Source organism: Poecilia mexicana, unplaced genomic scaffold, assembly GCF_051168715.1.
Source record: "Poecilia mexicana isolate PSO_F unplaced genomic scaffold, ASM5116871v1 scaffold_15, whole genome shotgun sequence".
NCBI lineage: Eukaryota > Metazoa > Chordata > Actinopteri > Cyprinodontiformes > Poeciliidae > Poecilia > Poecilia mexicana.
Genome location: NW_028263384.1, coordinates 26,937,936 through 26,960,625, shown reverse-complemented (window position 1 = coordinate 26,960,625; position 22,690 = coordinate 26,937,936). Strand labels below are relative to the sequence as shown.

The following is a 22,690-nucleotide window of genomic DNA, read 5'->3' as shown; positions in this document are numbered from 1 at the left end:
TTTATTAGATCAAAATACAAAAAGATCCAAATCCCAGAAAACGGCATGTTTCTGTGGCGATATTACCAAGGAGACAGCATAAAGTTAGTATATTCTTGCAGTTGTATATTTTCCACTCTGAGAACAAATGTTTTTGAACCAGAGACTCTCTTTCTTTCCCGATGTGATGATGAAACTCCGGATCTGTCAAATAAAAGACGCGCAGCGCAGACAGCATTGTATCATAGGGAACGCAGCAGCGGGAAACAGTCTGACACCTCCTGAAACGGATCAAATCAAAAACTAACCACACTTGTTTGCAACCATTTTCACAGCAATTCATTGGTGAGAAACACTGGAGAGTTTCTGAGTTTCACTCAGCCTGGATTCAAATCTGCATTTTTTTCTTTCCTAAGCTATAACTAATGAGCCTATAAAAGTGCAGAGATTCACACAGGCGTGATTTATTGCAGGCTGCGGACACTGATGCTGTCTGTTCTGTGGCTTCTTCAGGTGGAACGTGTCACTTCCTGCTCTCTCTGCTTCTAATTGGCCTGCTTTGCATTTCTAATGAGGCTAATGTAGCAGCTACCAAGGCGCTGATCCAGAGCAGTGGGGGGAAACGGCGTTCGGGTCGGCACATTCTGCAGTCAGAGCTCGCCTGTCTAACACACACACTTCTTCTCCATTCATCACATTCACTTTTCCTCCCCCGGCTTTGCTCTCATCCTTCCTCTTCTATCTTTTTCTTCCACCTTCAGGCAACATGGAGACAAAAAGCTTGGCGGTTTTTTTATTCTGCAAAGAGAGGTCACTATTTTTACTTCCCATCAAAGGGGGATTTTGTAGGAAAAACCTTTTCCCTTCAAGATGACATGCGTTCTGGTAAATTGCACTTCCAGCTTCAATTTTACTCTGAACAACTTCTGTGAAAAACTATTTAAATTAGCTCACACATTCCTCCTGTTTTTACTGGTTTCTCCCCACATTTAAATGTTTCAGATTATCACCAAGGAAAATCTGAGTAAAACTAACAGTGGTTTGATGAAGGGCCTAACAGGGCCGGCCCAAGCCTCCATGGACCCCTAAGCGACTGCTTCGTTTGCTTATGCCTTGGGCCAGCCAAGGGGCCTAATCTACTTGGACCTATATTAAAAATAATAAATTCTCCCTAACATTATGTTCTACCTAAAACTTATTTGGCGTATTTTTAGCTTCACCTGGCTCACATTCTGTTAAAAAATAAGAAAAAAAAAGGAATTTTGAGACTTTTTGCTGTCCAATTATTAATCAGGTACTCTAGAAAAATTGCAGATTAACACTACACTGTATTAATGTTATGTTAAGCAGATAGGCCTGAAATTAATCGTCAGAATAAGTGATAATTTAACTTATAATCATCGGTTTCAGCCCTTGTTTTAATGTTGTTGACCCCTTAATTACTTGACTCACCAGAATAATCGATTATTCGTCAGACTAATCGATTAATCGTCAGAATAAGTGATAATTTAATCTATAATCATTAGTCTCAGCCCTTGTTTTATTGCTGTGTGATCCCTGCTGATTCCAGCATCTTCAGTCTCAGTTACAGCGGAGTAAAATGTCCCCTGACGTTGACCACATCTAATCCGTAATTTGGAAGAGCACTCAAGCTGTTTTGCGGATCAGATCGTCCAGACCCGACCAGCTACTGGCCACAGATCCATTTAGCTCCACCAGTGGAATGAAAATGAGGCTTAGCAGCAAACTGAGACACCGACAGGAGGACAGACTCGCATGGCAGCAGAACTCCTCTCCCTCTTTTCACCCTTTCTTTATCTCCTTCCTCTCCATCCCTGCTCAAGCTTCTGCACCTCTCCATCTCCTCTCCGTCCTGTGGGATCATCTGTCTCCATCTGTTCCTGCCTGCCCCCCTCCTTTCTTGTCCTGTCACTGCTGTCTGTTGCCATTACTGTCCCGCTCTAACTACATCGCGGCTCTTGTCAGCCGTCTCCCGGACACCGACCCGGCCGTCAGATGAGCATCACTGCCCGACAGCGTCAAGGTCGGGCTCAAGGCTCTGTGATCGGAACCCAGGTAGCTCAGAGCTAGCGTGTTGTAGCAGCGGGGAGCAGCGCCATGTTACTGGAGTCACACAGTTTAAAATGCTAAAAACTAATTCAGAGAAACAACTACGCTGAAGAACCAAAACCTTTTTGTATCTGAGGAAGTTTTCTGGAACTGCTTTGACGTTTCTGTTTATTAAATAATGTAACTCGTTTGCTGGACGTTTAATGCTTTTACGTGAAAACTTCTTGATTCAATTCAGAAATTATTCAGGCATCAAAAAGGCCAATAAGTTCAAGAGATTCAGGCCAAAATCAGTAGACATAAAACTTTGGCTAGGTTGGTTCCATCCATCCATCCATCCATCCATCCATCCATGAATTCTTGTTAGAATATTAATGAATATTTTATTGTACTTTACTGATTAATTAAAGAATCACATAGTTCATTTTAACAGCGGGGTGATGGATGTTTTGTCAACCAGACGTTTTTAAAGTGTAAAGACACTAAAAACAGAATTACTTCAATTCATCTGTTATTTAGTGTAGATCAGGATTCACTATCAGTGTTTCTGGACCTCTGAATAAATAATAATAGCAGGTGTTACCTTACATGTATACACAAATGATGTCGTGCTGTTTTATCTGTGATCTGATGAATGCATCCCTCCTGTGTGCTAATGACTCGTTGTGTTATTAGCCTGTATTAGACTCAGCAGTATGGCATCTCCGCGATGCTTTCAGCAGCCAGCTGGAAACGATGATCCAGCAGCTCCGGGGGTCTTTATTCTATCCCCAGCAGGAAACGTTTACTGGTAACCACCCAGGAAATTGCAGTGTGTCCTGCTCACGTACGGCAAACCAGGAAATTTTGATTTTCCGTTTTGTGATTGGTGGTGAAAAGGGCTGCTTCCTGTAGATTGTGGAAGGACAGGTGCTGGTAAAGGAGGAGGGAGACAGAAACAAGGTGATGAACCCTTTTCCTCTCTTAAAACAGCAATCCCTGCACATTTAGTTCTCTTTTGGCAGTGAACTCCTCTCCCTGAATGGGTGATTAAAGCTACTGTACTTAAATTTGACAAAGTTTTTACATAAAACCTGTGAAATATCAAATCCTCCACCTTCTGCTACTTGCGCTGCTATTGTCTGAAGAAATGCACAGCTTCTGATTAAAAACAACCAATCAGAGCCAGGAGGCGGGTCTTAGCGCTGTCTATCAAGTTTGACACGCATTGTTGATGTATAGCATCTGGCTGTAATTTCCCTTTAAAGGAGAAAGGTTGTGTGAAAATGTTAGCTTTTCCTTGGAGTTTGAAGTAAGACTTTGAATAAGCAATGAAATATCCTGAGAAATCCAGAATTTTCTTTAATCTCCCAGCATCAGCACACATTTGGAGCAGCAGCAGGCAGTCATCACGTTTGGCTCATTTGTTGCTTGAAAGAAAAAGAAAAAAGCCATAATGGGATCCATTTCTCACAAACAGTCCTGTAAGTCAGCTCTGTGATGGCTGTCAAGAGGATGAGTGGCCTTATAAAGCCAAGTGCCAACAGGGCCTGTGGTGACTTCAGATGAACTGCATCGATCCGAGCTGTCTGAGCGCACAACAAGAATTGATGGAGCCACATTGCCATTTCTATCCAATTCAGCCGGTGTGGGTCTATGTTTAGATTGTGCCAGTAGCTCATAGCATGACTCACGCTGTCAATAGTGAGGAGAGATGCCTAGTGGTTGGTTACCGCTGCCATTATTATGACTGCGCTTTCATAAGTGCCAACAGCGCCAGAAACATGTTAAACCTGGAGGTTTGGCAGTGACACACTTTGTTTTTTTTAAAAGATGATCAGATTGCAGACTCATTTAATGCAAAGAGAGTTATATTAGTTGGAAAAGTTAAAGCAAAAACCTGTTCTGATTGTGTTTTTGCACGGACTGCTCAGCTAACGTCACATCAGCTCAGATGAAATAACAAACGATCCGTCTGGACAGTTATTCAAGAATCCAGCAGCGGTGATAATATCCGATGCTTCCCTTTCATTTGTTATGGTTTAAGAGCCAGACCATAACACAGGTGAAAAGACAGACTTCTGCAAACACATGTTACCAGTGATTACTTCAGTAATAAATCATTCATAAATCATTGATTATTCTGACGATTAATTGATTAATTGGATAAAAACATGGACACATCCTGCAGATTTTTTATTTAACCACCAAAAGTTATTTTATATATTAGAAATACACAAAAATACAAATAGACAAATAATTCCAGATCTTTTTTAAAATAAGAAAATAAACATTTTATTGTCTAAAATACAATAACAACATTACTTTAGTGAATATTTGTAGAAATTTTCTAACAGGTGAAAAGGTCAGACTTTTATGCTTAACTCAACTTTAATACAATGTAGAGCTGATCTGTTAATTATTATTTTTTGGATTACAAAATGTACTTGGTACATTTTTTTGAGTTTGCATACTGCACTTAATGATTAATCGATAACTAAGCTGACGATTACTTAAATGAATCACGATTAATCCAATTAATCGTTTTAGCTCCATGTGTTACATATAAATATTCTCCAAATTCAATGTAAAAAGCTTAAAGATGATCCATAAATTACTAACGTTCTTTTTTTCTTATCTGGAAGAAAGTTTGCCTCAACATTTTTCCAGTATTAAATGGAAAAAGGCTTCCTGACTCCATCCGTGAGGATTCCTGACCTGCATAAACGCCCGAAATCCAAAACCGCTTTTAAAGTCTGTTGCCGTGGAAACAGAGGTTACTGACCCGTGTGCAGTTGTTTGCCTTGGGCTCCAGCTCGGAAACCTTGGTGATCTGCTTCAGGAAGTCGGACTCCTGCATCCCCGGCTGGGAGCCCCGCCTCTTGAAGAGCGCCCGCGGGTTGGCCAGGATCACCTGGAGGTTCACCGAGAAGCCTGAGGAAGAGCGAGGAGGTCAGCCATCTTGGATTAAAGGAACATCACTGGCCCGTCAGGATCACAGCAGAAAACCGTGTTCATTAACGTTCCTACGGGAAATTCAGTTACAGCGAGGCGTCGGCCGCCGTCCTGTGATAATTGTGGTTTAGATGAGACGGGGTCAAAGGGGACGATGAAGCGGCGACTGCTCCAGGGAGCAGAAACGACTGGGGAGAAATCACCAGCAGGGGTATAATTGAAGGCAGAGGAATAAATTAGATTGTGAGATTAGAGTCACAATTAAAGGAAACAAACTGAGGAAAAAAGGCACATTTTTTTCCACCTCTTGTGGGTGTCCAACGTGTGGCCTGGGGACCACATGTGGCCCGCGGACGGATTTTCTGTGGCCCCCAACTACAACTCAAAAGTGACTTTTTATTTGAGGCAATGTTATTATAAACACATTTTAAAAAAGTTCTTGCAATTGAACATTTTTGAAACCTCAGAAAGGGTTAGTGTTTATTAATTTTAAAAAGTTGTTTGACTTTTCGTAAGAATGGAAAATGTAAAATTATTTTGCAATATTTAACTTTTTTTCTGTGCTCATTTGACCATATTTCCTGCGTGACAATAACTTCTGACACCATGTTTTGACACAAATTCACTCGCCCTTCACACATCAGATGTGTCAGCTGACCTCAAGGCCAGAAGTTATAATTTCACATGTGCTGATTCTCTCTCACTTAGCTTACAGACTTTAAGGCTGCGCTGTTCACTGAGATGTTTCAGTAGATTTCTTTACTTAATTCCTCCTTTAACAAGCTGTGGCAAGCTGTATGCTCTGTGATATTTTGGGTTTTGGACCATGAACATAGATTGTGCTATAAGGTGCCACTATGTGCCTGGAAAATACATGATACTGCCCCTTTAAATAACTTTTGACTAATTTCATAAATCTGTTAGAGTTCACTGTTTTCCAACGGACTCCACAGTCACCAGATTTATCATGTTGTGGAGCATCTATCATAGATATAGGGCCAATAAATCTGACTGTGCAAAGCTGTCCTTTCTATGTGGACTAAAACCCCAAAAATTAATATTTCCAACACCTTTATGAACCAAAGACTGAAAGGAAAAAGAGTCTCTCATACCAGCATGGTGTACCTAATAAAGCGGCCGGTGATACAAAGACATCTCAAACTTTCAAATGTTTAACATCTTAAAATTATTAGACTTTCAGGTCATCTTACCTGCTGATTGTCTATAATGTTGCTAAATCAGCTCAAGCGGATTTTTTTTGTCTAAATAAATACACCAGCTTGTATATGTTTGATATCCAGATGCCTGAGAAGAGGAAGACCACAGAGATGGTGAAGTAAAAGAGGGAGTTGGTGAAATATAAGAATGGTGAGATGATCCACTGTGAACCCTAAACTGAAGAGCAGGGAAAAAAAAGAAAATAAACGATTTCATTTTGAGTGCCTGAGAAGAATTAGTTGTGTTTTATAGGGAGGGAAACTGGCTGAATCAGAAGGAGTTTGTGCGATACGCATCATAAGATGTAAACAGAAGCATCGGTTGTTTACAGTGAAACCCCAAAGGACCATCTAAAAACAAAGCTAAGCCGCCGACCACCTGCTGAGTTAAAAAAAAAAAGGCTTTTAATGTCCAGTTCTGATAAACAGAAAAAGGACTGATCAGATGAAAGTCAGCCACATTGAAATACTAATTAAGAATAATAAAATGAAGAGATGCAACGTAGCAAAGAATAAATAAATAAAGGATAAGATCTTATTATTGGGTATTTATTCTTTGTTCTGGCATATGCTTTGATTTATTTATCTATTTATTTACTTACTTTCTCTCTCTGTTTTCCACTTCTAGCCAAAATATGTGGGTAGCCTATTTAATAATAATGCAAATCATAAAAAAACTAAAGTAGATTCCAACCCACAATTTAATTGTTTTTGTTGTGACACCATGTGTTTATTAAAATGCATTTTGCTTCCTTTGCTTTTGTTTCTTGTTTATTTTATTTTTGTTGCTTTTGTTCATTTTCTTATCCAGTTATTTATTTTGTAGATCAATACCTCTCTTTTCAAATTTAATTTAATTCAAAAATACTTTATCAATCCCAAAGGAAATGTTGTTTTAACTCATTAATTTAGATGCTTCAAAGAGTTATTGAAGATTGTGATGGCTGTTTTTTATTAGTTTTATTTTCTTATTATTTTATATAAAATATTTATAAGTTTATTTACATGTATGCATGTATTTAGTATTATTTTTTATGGGTTTTTTAAATAGTTTGTAATGTTTATGTTATATACATTAACTGGTGAATAAAAATAAAGAAAAAAGATACAACAGGACTTTATCGGTCAAGTTCTAGTAAATTATTGGTAAAAGTGTATTTTCTGATTGCAGAAAATGCTGAATTATTCTGGTTAAGGTAAATAATTTATTCAGCTCCATATTTCCAGCAGAGCGTGGATGTCAAAGTTTCTGGTTCAGAGCATTACTACTACTACAGTCTATTTGTAGATATTTCTCAAAAAGCAGCTTGGCATACAGTATCAGCACAATTAGTGAATATTAATTCATGCAGATTATTGGTGGGTGGCTTCCTGCTGCTACTGGTGCATCAGCGATTAAATTCCCCCCCTCTGAGAAACATCTCTCCAGCTGCAACACTCGGCTGGGAAAGAAACCCTAAGAGTGAAATTACTAGTTACTAAGTTTTACCTTTTTTGACTGAACTTGGTGTCTTTTTTTGTTGTTAATTTTACAATACTATAAATGTAAAGTTTGTCAACATTTGTTTGTTTGTTGTTTGGATTTATTTTGTTTGGTCAGCAAGTTGTTTCTCCAGACATTTATTGGGGTTTGAAGTTCTGTTGCTGCTCTTGGCAGTTGGTGGTTACCGTAGCAACCAGCAACTGAGGCTGCCATCGGTAACTGTGGTATGTATTAGAATCAGCTCTGTGTATTCTTGACAAGTATTATATTTTTAACATGTTTTAAACAAATTTGATAATATACAGTGTTTCACGAGTAATTTTGCTACGTTTAATTTTACAAATTTTAACTGCTGCTAACTGCTCACAGGGAGATATTGCTTAGTAGTTTGCTTAGGGTTATTTATTTTATTTTATTAATGTGCTCAAGTTTCTGGTTTGAAATTAACCACCTACTTGATTTCCTGTTTGTTAGAATAAATATGGTGAACCTGAATGTGAAGTCAACCTACTGGACCTGAGACAAACAAAGAAGGGCTACATCTATACAAATCTAAACGTGTATAACACCCACAGAGTTATTAGGCCATGCTGGTGTCAGGGTTATTACTGCTCTGGGTGTGATACTGCAGGTTTGTCACAGAGATATACGATGCAGCTTAGGTGGAGCAAACAGATATGGGAGCAATTACAAGATAAACATCTTCTCACCTGGAAGCAACTGCGGTGAAACAGATCACTGCTAATCTGAAACCAGCGAGCAAATAAGATGCTGAAGCACATATTACTCCGACCAACAGCGTCTGACCCGAAGAACCAGAAACACATTAGCCTGTTTGCAGATCGGTATTTAAAACTCTACGTAAAACATTTTTTTATTCCTTTGCCTTTAACACACTTTGAGACTTTTTCTCTTTTACGTATGTTTTAAAAATAGACAGTTACAAGCATATTTAGATGGGGATTAAATATAAATCCATCCCCTTTCACTCTCATGATCCTAAATAAACCAGCTGCTTTTACAGAGTCCATTTGTCTGTAATTTAAATTCAGTATCAAACCTTCTGGGATCCAGATTTCAGATGCAGAAATTGGGTGGTAACAAGTGGTTAGGTGCTCCAAAAATGTGGAGATTTTCTTTGCAGTTTGCCACAAAACAACGCAAGTTTAAGGACAATGTAAGGACTTTAGAACTGGGGTGATATTTTCATAGATTTAGTGAAAAGTTCTGGATCATCTGCATTTGTCTGACTGATTTTTTTAGGCAGGCCTGTTGCAGTAATCAATGTGACTAAAGATAAACGCATTAATTTTTTAAAGATTTTTTTAAGATCTTGTTGGGACTATAAATGTTCTTCAGGTGATAAAAGGCCAACTTTGAAACTGTCTTTATGTGTTTTTGAATGTTCACGTCTGAGTCCATCACTGTGTCCGGATTTCAGGGTTGATCATTAGTTTCTAGCTATAATAACTGAAGCTGTGTTGAATCTAAATTGTTCCTCTTTTGGTAGAAAAAATATTTACTTCGGTTTGTTTCTGTTCAGATGAAGAAAGTTCTGGCACGTCCACAAATTGATTTATTCTGTTGATCTGCTCAGTGTGTGAAACTTATCTTACTGCTTATAATAATTTACACTAGTGGGAGCAAGTTGATGCTACAAAACAAACTATAAGGGAGAAGAGTAGACGATGTTCTGGTCAGAATAAAAATGAACTTTTTAGGCTGCATGATGTGGCAGAAAACTCATACGACGCATCATCCTGATTTATTTTATTGTTGTCATGTCATGTCATGTCATTCCAACATTTCCCAACAAGAACAGAGAAGCTTGTCATGGATGGAGATAAATGCAACACTGATAGGAGCTGCAAAAGACAGGTTTGGATCAAAGCTCATTGATGTTTTAAATAATGTTGCAGGGCTCAGAAATTGATGTTATCAGACATTCTCCCTCCATTCTGATTATTAGCTGTATTACAGTAAAGAATAGGAAGAAATTTTACATGGTGAATTCACGAAAAGATGAACTTACCACGCTTTCCAGATTTATAAATTATCGCATTTATGCTCTATAATGCATTACTTTGTCAGATTCCAGTAAAATATACATTGTGTAAAAACACTGAGTGATTATGAATACCACTTCATCTTAAAGAGTACATGTATGTTGAAGATGAGTGAACACACAAGGTGATTGCCGGGGTAATAATATTTCCTGGCACATCCTCACAGGCTTTGCTGGTTGATCTCAACTTGATTGCTGTGTAACCCGACGCCTAAGGCCTCAGTGCAGCAGAAATCTCACTGTTATCCTCTTTATTTACATGCACAGCAGCAGACAGTCTTCATTTCTGTCTCCTCTCTACCTCCTTACGGTTATTGAGCTTTGATAAGTTTTTAGTTGAGAAGCTAATACAAAAAACAAGTTAATCTATTCAGCGTGACATGTTCAGCTGCTGATTTTAAAGGAGACGTTTGTATTTTGCAGGTTTTTGTACTTCCATTTGTGTCACTACTGCTTCTAAAAACAGAAAAATCACTTAAAATAACCCACCCAGGCATATTTTGGCAACAAGTTGATATGTTTTTGTCTGGAAAATGAGCCGTTTCAAAAACTTTCAGAATGTAACGTCACAAATTAGCAGGCACTACCCGTTACCTAGCAACCAAAGCTGAGTTCCGCCCATCACCTAGCAACCCAAGCTGAGTTCCAGCACATTTGGCTAGCTGGTTTAGCCACTGTACAATGGCAGCTGGAAAAGTTTTGTTTTGTTTTCTAGAAACCACCTGCTGCATTCTTGTTGGTTGTACAGGAGGCTCTACTTATGTTTTTCAAAGATGTACAGTTGTATAATTGCATAATTGTATAATAGCAGCAGTTTATTTGGATTTAAAGTGACAACAGGCCCTAACACAGCTTATAGGCAGAACTGAGCAGACTGAAATCTCATTATCTAAGAATGAGTTTGTGCTAAAAATGTAATGGACATGTTTTGTTTTGCCTAAAGACCAATTCTAACATGTCCAATGAAGCATAATAGGTCACCTTTAAAGATGCTCTTCAAGCATAACCTGTGTGATGGTGTCATTCAACACAACAGCGATTCCATTCCTGCAGTTCAGGAAAATCTTCCAACACAATCCGAGGAATGGACCGTAACTGGATCCATTTTTGGTATTTTTGTTTTTGAAACAGCAACAATAGCAGCAGGAAATCCCTGGAGAAAAATGTCATGTGCCAACCATCAGTGTGACTGACAAGCAACAACAGAGATGCAAAAAAAAGAAAAACACAAAATCAAATCTCCATGGAAACCATGCAGATATCACCAGCTAAAACAAAATCAAGCAGAAAAACAAAGCCAGAGTTCAGGAAAACTCACCACACTGATCCCCCTGTGACCAGCTGTTAAAAACTGAAAGTGGTTCTTGACTGGCAGCATTCAGTGTTCATATTATGTACAAACTGCAATACAATCAGCATTAATAAATGAAGAAAGAAAGTAATTAAAAAAGTAAAGAGCACATTCTAAACACAATGTGAGCTGGAATTATATAAAATAAAATAGTCTCATTTTGTTACTGTACCATTATGTTCCAATCACTTAATTGATCAATGTGTAACATGTCCCCTTTAAAAAAAGTCTTTTATTGCTTTTTTTGAGTGCAGTTTGAAGATTTTCTCATTAGGTAAACATTTAGTTATTTTTTCATACTTGTCAGCAATATAGACCTTATTTTCTGTTTGATTTACCTGAAGTATTTATATCAACCAAACAGTCTGTTTCTAAGCATCTATACTCCAAAAAATAAAGTAATTTAAGTGTGAATAGTTGCTTCATTAGCCATGCTTTTAGTATTATTTGAAAGCTGTGATGTCACTTTTATTACTTGAAATAATTTGTTGTTGTTGTTTTATAGCTAGCATGCCTAGTTTCTTACCAATATATGTTACCAATATATGCTATATGTTAAGCTAACTGGCTAACTAGCTAGTTAGCTTAAAAAGTAGCTATGCTATTTAGTTTAAAAAATGGTTGGTTTTACTGGTTTTATTTTACTACACTTAAAAGTAAATTATATATTTGTCACATAGAAATATAATTTGTAAGAAAAACAGTGATTGTAGTAATAATAAACTCTTTTGTTATTTTAGCAATAGCTGGCTATATATAAATATGGGTAAAAATAAAAATAATTGTGCTTTTGCTTAAACTTGCATTGCCAAATTATTTTTGGATCAGAGAATGCTTACAGAATCCTCTTTTTTCTTTTTATTTCCTCATCTTTTCGAAATAAAGTCTATAAACTTTCTTAATATATATAATGGTTGCAATATTTATCTATCTATTTATCTATCTTACCCCAACACCGGACTTGGCTGGAGACCGATTCTGACAATAGGCTACCCATTTTCCTAAAAATACAGCAATTTTGTGCTGACATTAAAAGCTTTACTTAACTGGCTATCAAGGCAAATAGAAAGGTAAATTATTATGGTGAAACACAGAGGTAGCACTGTCTAAAGCAACTGAGAATAAATGGAGCAAAATAGAAAGAAAGCATCCATACAAGTAAGAGTATGGAATTAGTAAAATACTTTCCATTTCTAGAAAAACAAACATTAACACAACAAGGTGCATCTAAAAGATGAATTTAATCATTTGTTTGGACATAAATGATAACCTGCTGTTTTATGCAGCAGGAATCTGTCAATCACATTTGCACAATCTGACTCAAATTCACCTGGTGAAGCTGAATAAAGTTCATTTAGGCCAAAAGTTTCCTGATGTAAGAAAATCAGGTGAGAAGTTAAAGGTTTTTAGCAACAGCACTGACAGAGGACAGGGATGGAGACGTCCCATCGCCCCACTAGAGCTTTTTTTAAACAAAAATGACCTGATTCAGACAGGACTGACCTTGCTGGCAGCAGATCCTGTCCCACCGAACGACAACAACATGTTTGCTGTCCTGAATCTCTGTGAAGCTTTCTGTCTGATATGTAGTGCCATACAGCTGTGACTCAGGACACACAAATAAAACCTGGAATGTTCTGCAGGATTTAACAAGTATCAGAACAACGAGGTTAAGGATTTTCTCCCAACACTGTTGCTTTTCTGAGAAGTTCAATGTGTTTTTTTGTAAATGAAACACCTTCAGGAAACAACAGAAAAGATGTTAGCTTGAAAGTAGAAGCAGCTGGAAATGAACAAAATCCCAAACCAATGCATGTTTTGCTTTATCTCACCCTAAAATCGAAAAGCCTCAAACTGTGGACAACAAAACATAAATATACACATTAGGATGTGAGGTTTTGACCCATGCATGTTGTTTTTCTGCTAAGTTCTCCTCCCACTCTGATAACAGTTTGCTCTCTGCTCCTGCCGTCTCGCCATCGCAGCATCAGGATATAAACACTGGGGTTACTCAGGGTTAAACACTTTCATGTCCCCATCCCTGAAAGCACTCCCAAGCCACAAGTAGCACTTCAACGAAGGTACAAGCCTCTCTGTGCTGCTGTGCATGTTCCTGCACAAAACCTGCGCTTTGTTTTTACTCCGTCTTCACACACACGTTTGTCTCCAGCTGTAAAACAAGCTCTTATTTAACTGGATGCTTTCTGCATATTCATGTATACATCCTCCTCTTGTCTCAATTCAAGCGACTGCAGGTGTGTATTAGCGTCTCTTCTGCCGTGTGCGTGTGTGTGTGTGCACAATCAGAGAAACCCACACAGACTGAGGTGAATAGTACTCCACACCGTAATTGTGCAGGCTCCATTGTGTCTGGATAAATGAGACAGAGCAGTGGATGGGAGGCTTTAGTGGTCTGCTAACAATGCAGCGTTGTATAACACAATGCTATTAAGACACGGACTGGCACTCGCTGAGGGCTCTGCAGACACCCCATTGTAAATCCAATGAATAATAATTTAGGAGTGAATAAAGTTTGGGCTGTTTGCTCTTCGCAGACGTCGTCTTTGCAAAATTTAAATAAAAATAAAAAAATGAAGGGAAAGACAAACATCTTAACGCATCCGCAGCAGTAAATCCTTGCATAACAAATTGACTATGTAATTACACAAAGCAGTGCAAAATAAAGGGGCATAATTATGGTGCACATTGTGATGTTAGGGACGATTTAAGAGAAAATGGAGGGATAAGAACTGCTAGCGTGCTAGCATGCAGTTGGGTAAGAAAACACAGAAAAACACGCCAAAGCCACTTGAATCCACCTCTGCTGCTCTGTCATGTTCCTTTCTTTTCAACTCTAGGTTTTCTAACCATCCACTGCTCCCCCCAAAAAAGCCCATAGTGAGGAGAAATAACGAGAGGCGACGGACGCTGCGCTGTTATTTGGTCAGTGTGATGAATTACCTTCTCCCAGGCTGGAGAGACGCTGATTGGATTTTTACAAAGGAGGTGCAAACAGATTGATGGATCCATGTGCTTCATCTTTTTCTTTGGTCGTCAGCACTGTAAGTTAAGTTTTTTAAAAACTGTGTGCAACGTCTGGTCCAGGTATTCATTATTCTGGAGTTTGATTAGATTTTTATGTCGAAAGCAAGAAAAATAACTACTGTATTTTAATTCATCTCACTAATTAGTAGATAAACGAAATTGTATAGTTTTTTTAGTCATAAATGTACTTTTTATTTGTTTGATGCTATTTAAAAAAAGAATGATTACATCCTTAAATCTGTCCAAAGCACTTTTAATAACAATTTTAAAGACATCTATGTAAAAAGAAACAACAAAAAGTGTCTGTTCTCAGAACTCAGAGAGATAGACCAGATGTCTTAAACACAAACCACAACCAATCAGTCGATTAAAGATACTTCTGATCTTAGCAGATTTATTTTTCCTTATTCTAGTCTCTCCACTGCTAAGAACAAAATCAAAGATCTGTCAAAGGACGGCAGGTACATGTGACGGCATATTAGGGCTATTGTAAAAAAGAGTGACTTTCCACAAAAACAATCTAATATTTTCAGAAAATCTCAGAAATTTTCTAGAAAAAAATCACTGAAGTTTCTGAGCTCCAAAAGTCAACATTTGGCAAGACAAAATGTCAGAAATGTTGAGATAAATCCCAGAAAAATTCTAAAAGAAACTTGGAAAATTCTGAGCTTCAAAGGTTGAAAGTGCTGGAATTTTAAAGCTCAAAACATTTCCAATTGCGGAATGTTTTCAACTTCTGACACTCATAAAATTCCCAGTTTGAGTTTTTCTTGCAAATTTTGGACTTTTGAATCTCAGAAATGTCTGAGTTTCAATCCTGTAGGTCTGTGCAGCAAGCTGAAGCTTTGATTTGGAAAGCAGCAGTGCAGAAAACAAAAAAAGGACCAAAATGATTGCTGAAATGTGTGCAAACCTGATGACAAAATTTGCTGGTGGATCAAATGCATCTGCTGAACTTTAGAACCAGCCCTTCCTGAATATATTTTAATCTACAAATTCAGATTTGATTCTTGTAAATTGTTTAGTAATGTCATAATTTATTTAAGATTATTCAAAAACTCAAATACTTTCTAACCGTTTCTGTGTTTGATGAGATATTTTTAAACGCTGAAGCAAGAGACATGATCAGGTGATGGATTTTTCACAATCAGTTATCCTGAAACTGTTTACTCTGTCGCTTATCAGCACCGTTTTATTAAGCGAGGCTCTTGAATCCCGCCTAGTGATTTATCAGAGGAATAAACTATGAAGCAAAGACGCGCAGCAGCTCCTCTGTGGAGGAGTAACAGTTGGAACATTTAATTGGAAAGATCAGATCTCATTTTATGGCAAATTAATCCATGAAAAAAAAATAGCAGCTCAATAGAAAGCAGCGTGATTCGTGTGGACATGCTAGGAAGGAGAGAGCACAACTCAGTATCTGTTTTTCCCCAGCTGGCAGCAAACAAATCAAAAATATTCAGTCTGATTTCAGCTGTTCAATCGACGAGTCCTGAGAACTTGAAAAAGAAAGAATGGTTTTATTTTCAGTAAAGGACTAGAAAGTTAAAATGAAGAAACTGGCTTGTTTCTAATTTATCTCCCACATTTTACAACATGTTCAGGTGTCTATGATCAGTATGATCAACTCTGTAGAAACAAGAGTTTCCTGCTCTAGAGCAACTGTGACCTATTTTGCTTCCTTGAAGGGGTTAGGATGTGTCTACCAAACATGTTTGTTACATTGCTTGCACCAAATCATTCTTAGATTTGGTGGAGAGAGTTTACTCTCCTCAGTTCTTCCTATGAGCTGCTTGAAGGCCTCCTGTTGCTTTAAATCCAAAGAGGTGGCTGCTGGCCACACTCCCCAACTTGGTGCGTCAAAATGGCTACAAACAAATGCAAAATTGTACAGCTGTGCATCTTTGAAACGCATAAGTAGAGGCTCCTGCACAACCAACAAGAATGAACATTTGTCCTTTCCAGCAGTCATTGGAGTTCACAGTGTTTAGAGTTGAATGGGAGGCAAATGAAGTTGGGTCATCAATGGGATGATAAAACGAAGCATAGCTGGACATTTATTACAGAAAAGAAAGGAATCAAGGCAAAACTGACTGAGATTCTGTTGTTTGGCTGCTGGAAACCTGAATGGCAGCAAAATTTCCCCAGAACCATGTTCGAGGATGTTTTCACAGCTGACAGTCCGGTTCGATTTGGAACCAAAAATGAAACTTTTGTTCTGTTTTTCTTTTCCAAAATGTGAACAAAAATGGCGTCAAATTTTAGGGGTTGTAGGATTTATCTTTTGTCTTTTGTAATGACAAAAGAGAATTTTATCATTACGAAAGACAAAATATTTGCCTTTCAAGTCATTTCTCTTGCTAGCGCTGGACTCTCGCGTTTGTTTTGGTTGTAGTTACCCACAATACCCTGCGCTGTAGTCCACTTCCTGCTTTTGGAGCGGTTTCTGGTCCACTTGGTGTTCACATCTGCATTCAAACTGCACCAGTTTCACTTCAACCAAACCGAGATCCAGGTTCTTAGGTGGCAAGAGTTTGCTTTTTTGATTTACATCAGACTTTGATTGCGAATTCACACATCGCCAAACAAACCAGCATTTGACGAAAACGAACCAAACAAGGCTGGTGTGAATGCACCCTGAGAGCTACTTTGCCTTTAGCAACAACTGTGTTGAATTATTTTGAATATTTGAGGTTAGATATTGAATATATAATCGCTTCTTAGCATCTTGTTACCTGAAACACAAGACATTTTTCTTCCAATGAGGCAGAAAAAGTCAGTCTCATTATCTCTCCATTTTGCTTCTTACCTGCCATGTCAGTAGCAAAGGGTCTATCCGGCCTCCAGCCAGTGTACCAACCAACCACTTTGCCCCCGGACACCAGGGGGCGCTCATATGTTCGGCCACCCACAAATCCCACAGGCCAAACAGAAACACCTCGAGTGCTTCGCATCTGTAAGGAGAGAAAAATGAGAAGCAATCAGTCCTGAAAATTGGTTTTCCTGAAAGGTAAAGACATTTCTCATTTATGATTTATTCAGAAATAGCACCAAAAAAAATCTCAATCTATCCGCCTCCTTCTGGGAAGAAGATGTTTGTTCGTGCTAAAACTGATTTAATTAAAAATATGATGTTCTGAACATTCAAACTCAGCTTCTAGTTAAAGTTTCTGCACAGCATCCAACCCAAAGCGGACGACACAAGCCTTGATAGTGAGATGCAACAGTGAGAGTGAGTCTGGAATGAATTGTTTGTGCATCAGTTTGCATGAATAATCTCTAATCTAATCTGAAACGTGCTGGAGAGCAGCATGAAGAGACTCTCCTGCAGCAGGAATATGAGACCAAATGAAACTGTACGGTGCAGATCTGCTTTCCATTTGCACAGTAAGTGAATTTGCACACAGCCACCGGCAGCGCGACGGAAAATGAGACGAGGAGAGAGCGAGAGATACAAATTTAGTGGGTGGGTGATGGGCTGGACTGTGTGGGATCAGTAGGTTATGTGTGTGTGTGTGTGTGTGTGTGTGTGTGTGTGTGTGTGTGTGTGTGTGCGTGTGCGTGTGTGTGTGTGCATGTCTGTGTATGTGCGTTTGTTTTTAATACTTTATGGGGACCATTTGCCTGATACATACGACGTTATGGGGACTCACTACTCACTGGGACTGAAGCCTGGTCCCCACAAAGGGAAACGCTGTTTTTGGGTCAGGGGTTAGATTTAGGACTAAGGTGTGAATTGAGTTTTGGTTAGGATAAGGATAAGGATAAGGATAAGGCTGTGGAAATTAATGGAAGTCGATGGAAAGTCCCCACAATAATAGCCATGCTTTCATGTGTGTTTGTGTGTGCGTGTGTGTTATTCCATTTTCCAGTCCGAGCTGCCCGCCTCGAGGTTCAGTCGTTTAGATACCGCATCTCATCTCTCACTCAAACCGCCTGCAGCCTGTCGCTCATGACAAAGAGACAGCAGCACTGCATCACTGAGTAGAAATGAAGCACAACACGTGGATTTACGGCACTGATCTGGTCGACCTCCCAAACAACTGTCTGACGCCTGAAACACTGAAAATAAATATAGGTATTTACTGAAAAATACATGTGTGACGCACAGAAACAACTCAAGAGTCTCTTTTCTTCGGGTAAAATGTTGAAACACCCAACCTAGATATTGTGTTACCCTAACTCTCCCTCTGATTGGTTGATCAGTCCCTCCTGATTCCTCCTTCTCTGACAGCCAAGCTGGGTGGATTCAGTAAGAAAAATAAGAAAACCTTTCAAAACTTCTTAATCTGCCAAGTCTGACAGAATCAATCATCAATTTGAGATCTGAGTTTGAGATAAAAAAAAATGTAACATTTAAATTTAACATTTTTGTCAAAATTGACACCTGAAAACATATTTTCCGGCAACCCACCTTCTTTATGCTGAGATAATAATTTGGTAACTGCAGGAGCAGAAGTCCAACCTGAATCAGATAAAGTTATTTAAACCGTTTCCTTTGTGTTTTTAAAAATCTGATTAAACTCCAGAATTAGTGCTGGAGTTTTAATCAGTTAGGGTATTTGCAATATTCAAAACTTTTTAAAAACAGTTTGTAGAGAAAAAAAAAACATTTGTACCTTTTGTGAGTTTTTTCAATGATTAATTATACATTTAATTCTTCATTTTATGGGTTAATATTCTTTAATAATCTTGGTTCAAGTGTAAGTATGTCTTATTGAGGCATCTGTAATCTTTTTATATGTAATAAAGTTGGTTGAATGGATCTAAACCTTGATGTAATTAAATGTCTTAGTAAATCATCTCTATGCTCATTTTTGTAGCATTTAGATTTATGACAGCTCTGTAAGTATTATGTCTCCATTCAGGTCAATGAAAGGTTAAAGCATTACTGGGAAATGATCTCAGTCTGTAATTTACAGGCTAATGAAACGATGCACGCCTCCAGCAAAGTAGCTATTCAGTCCACAGCATCAGGAATAAAACTGAACTCAGGTGAGTCAGGTAAGCTGCAAAAGACTCCGCTTCCTAAAACATCACACTGAAACCTAATATTTTATTATCAGCTTATCAATTATGGCTTAACAAATCCAAACAAGCTTAATGTTATTATTTTTTTCAGGCTCCACTTTAATGTGGTAGTGATTTCGTTAAAAATAATAGGAGCAGTTTGAATCTAATATTTAAAAATAAAACGTTTAAACATGCCTGGATTTTAAACGTTTAGGTCAAATCATCAGAGGTGTAAATATTACTTTTAATTTTTTGTGTTTTAATGATTACAGAAGTATTTTCATGGTGATTATTTTAATCTATCGGTTATTCTGATGATTATTCGATTAATTGGACTAAAAAAAATGCCACATTCTACAGATTTTGCTCTTAACCACTTTAGTCTTTTTAATACATTAGAAATACATTAAAATGCAAGTAAATAGTAATTAAATTCCTTTTTAAATAAGAAAATAAAAGGTTTTTGAGTAAAATACAAGAATCTGAATCAGGTGAAGCTAAAACTCTGAGATTTGATTAATTCTGGGTAGAAGAGATTTACAGGCAAATAAGTTTTTTAGTCTTAAATGGGAAATATTATATTTGTTGTACAGTACTAGCTTACTTGCTACTCTGAATATGTTGTTTTTTTCAATAAATGGCATTCTTTGAGTTTATATTCTCCAGTTAATTATTATTTCAGTAATCGATTAATCATGATTAATTGTTTCAGCCCTATTTATTAGCAAAATTTTGATTGAAACTGCATAGTTGTTCATATTTAATCCAGTTAATTTACATCAACACTATAATTTGCATTGTATTTATTATTTTCTCAGCTCAGTCAGAACGGCGGTTCTGACTGGCTGCAGACAGGAACTAGCAGGTAGAAAAGGTCCAATCATTGCTGCCGTACGGCTCTGATAAAGACCCGGAAATTACCAGTTATTTATATCACACTGTCAGAGATGATAGCTGTAACACATTCATCAACAGGTGACTTTATCTTTACATACAACATGCTGAGAGGAAGTGGATAAACGGAACATTTCGTTGGAGCCCGACCTGCTTCCATCGCGTTTCCTGCTCTGCATCCCGACCGCTCTCTGCCGTTTGGACCCTTGGGCATCACTGACAGCTTTGAAGCCTTTTCCTCCCTGCTAATACTGAAGCCACTTGTGGTGCTAAAATCCTTCCCCTTGCTCCTCTTTTTCCTGTTGTCTGCCTTACGCTTTCGCTTTTAGGTCATTTTTCAAAGATGTCAGCCTCTCTGTCTTGTGGAATCAAAAGTGAAGAGGGGAGAAAGCGGCAGAGAGAAAGAAAAGAGGAATGTGTGCCAAGCTCAGTCCTTGAGTGCGATCGTTATTTTGGCTTAGCAGTTAAGGCCTAGTTTGACTGCTAATGATTCCCCGGTTTGAATGCCGTCTTTTCTCAGCCCAGCACAGTTTGACACAATATTAGAAAGTGTTGGAAAGAAGCCGGAGGGCATGCAAACATGTTCCGAATCTCTGACTGGATTTACGCAGAGAACAAACTCTCACTTTGAAAACCAGCAGAGCTTTGGCTCAAACCAAACTGCAAAATAATATATATATCTGTTCAGTTTTGGCTTAATTACTGCTCTGAAGATGTTGTTTTTATTTAGCCTTTGTACTCAAGTTAACGATTATTCAATTATTAAATTAGTTGACAATTATTTGAATAATCAGTTAATCACGATTGATGGTCAGAGGCTGATTTGCATTAGTAGCTTAGAAACAACTTACAACTAATAAATTCTTCCCTTTAGCAGAAATTCCTAAGAAAAACATCCAGTCATACATTTGCAAACTTGAAGTTTTAGAGTGACCTAGTCAAAACCTTTACTAATTTGAAACACTGCAAAAACACAAAATCCTTCCAAATACTTTAGGTCTAGTTTGTAGTGCAAGTATCTTAGAATACTTGAAATAAGAACTAACTTACAAGTAACTTTTCAGCAAGATATAGTAACTTGTTTAAGGAAATAATTCCTTAATATATTCTATGTTGTGGAGACACTGGCAGATTTTTTCACTTATAAGAAAACATTTTTCACATGTTATGAGTGAAATAATCTGTCAGTGGATCGAGTACTTTTTGATCAATTTTTAGGAAATAAAAAGCAAATATCACATTGAAAAGTTACCTGTCAGCTAGTTTCAAGTGAACTGAGATGTTCACTAGAAACTAGATAGAAAAAATACTCGCTAAGATGTTGTGTTTTTGCAGTGAAACCCTCTTTTGTGGACAAAAACGTGACCTTCTTGTGAAACCTGAGGCGTGTTAGATAGGCCATACATCTGTTTTACATAAACGCCTGCAGGCAAACATCAGTTGCATTAAATGAGATAAATAAAAACAGTAGGTGGGTGGTGTCAGAAAGCATCAGCGAGGCCTTTTACCACTTGTTGCATTATGCTACTCAATTATTCATTACTACTGGAAGACATCCAAGCTTCACAGGTATGCATTGGATGTTAGCCAACCATCAGCTGCAGCATTGTTCGACTCAAAAGTATTACCAAAGGCTTCAGCAGCAGATTAGGAAGGTTTTTTTTCTGATAGCTGATACAGAGAGAGTAAACGTCCTGGTGTAGGAAGCAGTGAACCAGCACATTTTGGCTTTGTTATTAACAACGATTCAATGTCACAGTGTTTGCTGGGAGCGAGGCAGAGCTGTGGGGTGACAGGGTTTCAACAGATGGAGCATTATCTGGCTCGTGGCGACTGCATTAACTCACGCCGCAGTCTGCAGATTACGGGTGGCAGCAGAAAAGTTTGCAGCACAAACTCATTACAGAGAGCTTTATCTACACAAAGAAAGTGCATGCCGCCAAAATGTAATGCTCTGGAGAGTAAAAAATAAAAACGGGAAAACAGATAGAGACGAATAATACACCAGGTCAGGTTCAGCATAACTGTGGCTACTTTTGACATAAATCCTTATTGCAGTAGGAATTATGTTGTGCTTGTAATTGAGTTTCCATGTTTTCTTTTGACATTTTGGTTTATTTCGCAATACTGCAATGGAAACATTTTCTTCCTCATCACAAAAGTCACATGACTTGTCACTGGAGCAAACCACAAACACGACGACAACAGGAAGTAGTTGGAGGATGATGACACACCATGTTTTTTAATGATTTATCGTGTCAAAAAACTTTTTCACATGTAATTTTAATTGTTTCGTATTTGATGAGAACGCCACTATTGTGAAGTTGTGTTTTTATGACACTATTGACAAAGTCTTCTGCATATTTGTAATGGAAACGCAGCAACTGTTTTTGTTGTACAAATATTTAATTGAAACTGTCTAAAGCTGTTGTCAAATCTAAAGCAAGATGTCTGTCGTTCTCTAATTTAACCCTGAACTCCTTTTATCTTTTATCTATGATTGATGATTCTCTCTTCATCAAGTCTAATGTCAAGCAGCTGATAAAAAAAAACCTCAATTTATTTTCAGAATTTACATTAATCTTTCTTTTGAGTCAAGAAAATGACCTTCGACTCATTCACACTGCAAAAACACAAAA

The 22,690-nt window shown here is 37.9% G+C and overlaps 1 protein-coding gene across 1 annotated transcript in view; it reads right to left on the bottom strand.

The window, feature by feature from the left end:
- b3gat2 (beta-1,3-glucuronyltransferase 2 (glucuronosyltransferase S)) overlaps nt 1-22,690 on the bottom strand; it is a 38,855-nt gene that overhangs the window by 1,331 nt on the left and 14,834 nt on the right. The window contains exons 2-3 of the mRNA XM_088013202.1: nt 16,954-17,098; nt 4,814-4,962 (exon numbers count right to left, since the gene is read on the bottom strand). Coding sequence (XP_087869328.1) covers nt 4,814-4,962; nt 16,954-17,098 — 294 coding nt within the window. The remainder of the gene's footprint in view (nt 1-4,813; nt 4,963-16,953; nt 17,099-22,690) is intronic.